The 4,785-nt window shown below is 39.0% G+C and overlaps 1 protein-coding gene across 1 annotated transcript; it reads right to left on the reverse strand.

Annotated features, from left to right (window-relative positions):
• Nucleotides 1-2,053: 2,053 nt before the first annotated feature.
• Nucleotides 2,054-2,773, reverse strand: LOC131649809 (uncharacterized). Its single transcript, XM_058919567.1, has one exon. The coding sequence runs from the start codon at nucleotides 2,771-2,773 to the stop codon at nucleotides 2,054-2,056; it is 720 nt and encodes a 239-aa protein (XP_058775550.1).
• Between the last annotated feature and the right edge of the window lie 2,012 nt (nucleotides 2,774-4,785).

Raw genomic sequence — 4,785 nt, forward strand, 5'->3', positions numbered from 1 at the left:
CACTCCGCTGACAACTGTCACAACTCGACACATGATGATAAGCGTCTTTAAACAACGTAGGCCACCAAAAACCCGCTTGAAGGGCTTTGGTTGCCGTACGCAGTCCATTATAGTGGCCACCATATGGTGAATTGTGACAATGCCACAAAATGCTTTGGGATTCTTCACTTGTAACACATCTCCTCGAGAGATTGTCACTACTCAACTTGAATAGATAAGGCTCATCCCACACGTAAAAGTTAGCATCGGATAAGAACTTCTGTTTTTGGTTCCAAGTTAGATCTTCGGGAATCCACCCGGTCGCTTTATGGTTAGCCATGTCCGCGAACCAAGGTCTAACTTGGACCATAAACAGTTTCTCATTCGGAAATTCTTCTTTCACCTCTCTTTCAAATTGTGTTACCTCGGTATTCACTAACCGAGATAAATGATCAGCTACCACATTTTCGGACCCTTTTTTGTCTCTTACCTAAAGATCAAACTCTTGAAGCAAGAGAATCCACCTAATTAGCCTTTGTTTTGAGTCCGGCTTTGTGAGCAGGTATTTGATAGCTGCATGGTCAGTATAACACACAATTTTTGAACCAATCAAATAAGAACGAAATTTTTCCAATGCGAACACAATAGCGAGCAATTATTTTTCGATAGTTGCGTAATTGACTTGCGCTTCATTTAAGACTTTGCTCGCGTAATGAATAGCATGAAAAGTTTTGTTCTTTCTTTGTCCTAACACGGCACCCACCGCATAATCACTCGCATCGCACATGAGTTCAAAATCAAGGGACCAATTAGGAGCGACGATTATGGGTGTGGTGACCAAATTTTCCTTAAGCTCTAGGAATGCTTTTAAACAAGATTCATCGAAAAGAAATTCCGTACCTTTGTTGAGTAGATTACTCAAGGGCTTTGCAACTTTGGAGAAATCTTTGATAAATCTTCGATAAAACCCGGCATGTCCTAGAAAGCTTCGAATTCCTTTCACATTCAAGGGATGAGGCAACTTCTCTATCACTTCAATTTTTGCTTTATCCACCTCAAGGCCTCTTGAAGAAACCTTGTGGCCGAGCACAATTCCTTCGGTAACCATAAAGTTACACTTCTCCCAGTTTAGAACCAAATTCGACTCTACACATCGACTTAGCACGGTATCAAGATTTTTCAAACATAGATCAAAAGAGGGACCAAAAACCGAGAAGTCATCCATAAACACTTCGATTCACTTCTCAATCAAGTCGGAAAATATATCTTGCATACATCGTTGAAATGTTGCCGGTGCATTACATAACCCAAAAGGCATCCGCCGATATGCGAAAATACCGAAGGGGCATGTAAAAGCGATCTTCTCATGATCATCGGGATTGACTACTATTTGATTGTATCCCAAATACCCGTCTAAGAAACAATAGAATTGTTGATCGGATAGCCTCTCGAGCATTTGATCCATAAAAGGCAAAGGAAAGTGATCTTTCCTCGTAGCTTGGTTTAGCCTACGATAATCGATACACATCCTCCAACCCGTCACGGTTCTAGTAGGAATTAGCTCGTTCTTTTCGTTACGGATAACCGTCATTCCACCTTTCTTGGGCACCACATGAACGAGGCTCACCCAAGCACTATCCGAGATTGGATAAATCATCCCGGCTTCTAACATTTTCACTACTTCCTTTCTCACCACCTCTTTCATTACCGGATTCAATCTTCTTTATGGTTGAGCCACCAGTTTAAAGTCATCTTCCATCAAAATCTTATGCATACAAAAGGAGGGACTAATTCCTTTGAGATCGAAAAGAGTCCATCCCATAGCTTCTTGATTTTTTTCTAAGACCGCAAGCAATTTTTATTCTCCACCCTTAGAAAGGGCTTTGCTAATTATAACCGACTTGTTTTCATTTTTCTCGAGGAACACATACTTCAAGTGTGAAGGAAGCATTTTCAATTCAAGTTTATTTTCTTCTTTTGCAATTGGCATCTTTAATTCTTCAACCACCTCTTCCAAAAGAGAACTTTCTTCTAATGCTTCCAATTCCTTCAAGCATTCCTCCACTTCTTTTTCTTAATCTTCATTTAGAATTTGAAGAGCATTTGTGAGAGCTCTCTCTAGAGGAGTAGATGCATGACTTTGTTTCTTCACTTGCATAATTACTTCATCGGTCGCATCCACTCGAAAGCAATCACTTGTATCATTTTTATGCTTCATTGCTTCAAAGAGATTAAAACACACTTCTTCATCCAAAACTCTCACTTTTATTAGACCGTCATCGATATCGATCATCATCCGAGCGGTCTTCATGAAAGGTCTTCCAAGTATTAGAGGTGTGTCAAAATCTTCCTCCATATCAATCACCACAAAATCGACCGGAAAAAAGAACTTATCAACTTTAACTAACAAATCTTCCGCAATCCCTATAGGATGAGTGGTGGACTTGTCGGCCAATTGCAAAGTCATCCTTGTAAATTTCAACTCTAGATTTCCCAATCTTTTCACAAGAGATAATGGTACCAAATTAATGCTAGAACCCAAATCAATTAACCCTTTACCGACATAGACACTTCCAATGGTCACCGATAGAGTAACTTTTCTCGGATCGCTTTCTTTCTTTGGTAGAGTTCTTTGAATTATTGCACTACAACACGAGTTCACAGTTACAATCTCTTGATTTTCAAATCTCCTATTCTTTGTGATAACATCTTCGATAAATGTAGCATACATTGGCATTTTCTCCAAGGCTTCGGAAAATGGAACACTTATTTGCAATCTTTTAAAAATATCCATGAACCTAGCAAAATGCCTAGCATCATTTTTCTTTGAAGGAGCATGGGGATAAGGTAGATTTTATAATGGTATGGAAGTTTCTTTTTTCTTTCCTTTCTCTTTTTCTCTCTTTTTCTTTTTCTCTTCTATCTCAAGATTTTCTTTCTCAACTAAATTTTTCTCTCTCTCATTTTCAACTAAGTCACCCTCAACATTTTTTTCTACTTCAATCACTTTATCTTTTTCAACTTCAACAATTTCTTCCTCAACTACCTCTCCTACCCCCATATCAATAGTTCTACTGCTATGGCTTAGAATAGACTTACAATGCTCTCGAGGATTTTCTTGTGTATTGGCCGGAAAAGGACCTTTGTGTTGGTCAGCAAGCTGCTTTGACAATTGACCAACTTGAGTTTCAAGATTCTTTATGGCCGCATCCGTACTCTTGTTGTTTGCAATTGACAATTGCATGAATTGGCTAAGAGTGTCCTCCATTGAAAGCTTTGTTTGTTGAGGTTGTTGAGGTTGTTGATTGTAACCACCTAGATAAGGATTTTGACGATTTGTAGGACCCGCATCCGGCCTCCATCCTTGTTGATAACCTTGATTACCTCTTTGTTGGTAACCTTGGTTATTATTGTAAGGTTGTTGTTGTCGCCCACCGTAGCCTTGATTAGGAATTGAAACATAATTCACTTCTTCACTGGGTGGAGGACAAAAACCAGTTTGATGATCACCCATACACAACTCACAACACATCACTTGTTGATTTTTAGTAGGGATCTCATGCATCTCTTTAAGTTGTTGAGGGAGTTTCAACATTTGTTGAGTAAGCAATTCTACTTGTTGTGTCAATAACTTGTTTTGAGCAAGTATTGCATCATTCATGTTCAACTCGATAACTCTCGGCTTTCTTTGTAATGTACTATGGTTGTGTTGCCATTGATGATCATTCAAGGCCATTCTATCAATGATAGCAACTGCTTCTTCAGCACTTTTTGACATCAAAGACCCACCCGCGGTAGCATCTAAAAGTGTTTTTGGTTGTGGTTGAAGTCCATTTCTAAAGATATGGATTTGAGTCAATTCATCAAATCCATGCCCTTTGCATTTTCGAACCATAGATTTGAACCTCTCCCACTCTTCATTGAGAGCCTCATTAGGACCTTGTGAGAACACAAAGATGGAAGTTTTTGCTTCCATGAACCTATTATGTGGAAAGAACCGATCAAGAAATTTCTCCTCTAACTCCTTCCAATTAGTCATGACATTGTTTGGTTGATCAAGATACCATTCCTTAGCTTTTCATATCAAGGAATGAGGAAATAGTCTCTTGAACACCTGTTCTTCTTCGGCCTCCGGAGCACCAATGGTTCCGGCTATCTCATAGAACTTCGTGAGATGAGTAAAAGGATCCTCGTGATCTAATCCCGTGAAAGGATTTTGATATAACGATTGAAGTAACCCCGTTTTCATCTCGGAGTTCCTTCCATTGTTTTGATCACGAGCAAATTGAGCATTCAAACAAGGGCTATTAACACAAGGCCCTCGAGGTGGAACATTAGGGATAACATCTGCCATCTCTCCTTCAACTAAGTTTTAAACCGGAGTTGAAGAAGAAGAAGCTTATTGTTGTTGTCTTCTTTCCCTAGCTAGTTTTCTCCTTCTACGAGTCTTGCTATTCTGTCTACGCGCAGTCCTTTCAATCTCAGGATCAAAAAGGAGTTGATCTGCAGGTACACTTCCTCGCATAAACTGTATTCTGAAAAGCTAACCAAGCAAATTAACAAACACAAGGAATAAGAACTTATAAATAAGAGATTAATTATAAGACTCAATACAAAACAAACTATTGCAATGCTTGCAATATCTAAACAACAATCCCCGGCAACGGCGCCATTTTGTTGAAAGTATATTGGATTACTTTTAGTTTATTGTTTCCACAGGGATTGGTGCGATATCACTGCTGTTCTATAGTTTATGTTGTCTTGATTTAAAGTTACTTTGGGTTTGGTTTGGTAAAAGATCATTCA

Source organism: Vicia villosa, linkage group LG2 (assembly GCF_029867415.1).
Source record: "Vicia villosa cultivar HV-30 ecotype Madison, WI linkage group LG2, Vvil1.0, whole genome shotgun sequence".
In the NCBI taxonomy this organism is placed as follows: domain Eukaryota; kingdom Viridiplantae; phylum Streptophyta; class Magnoliopsida; order Fabales; family Fabaceae; genus Vicia; species Vicia villosa.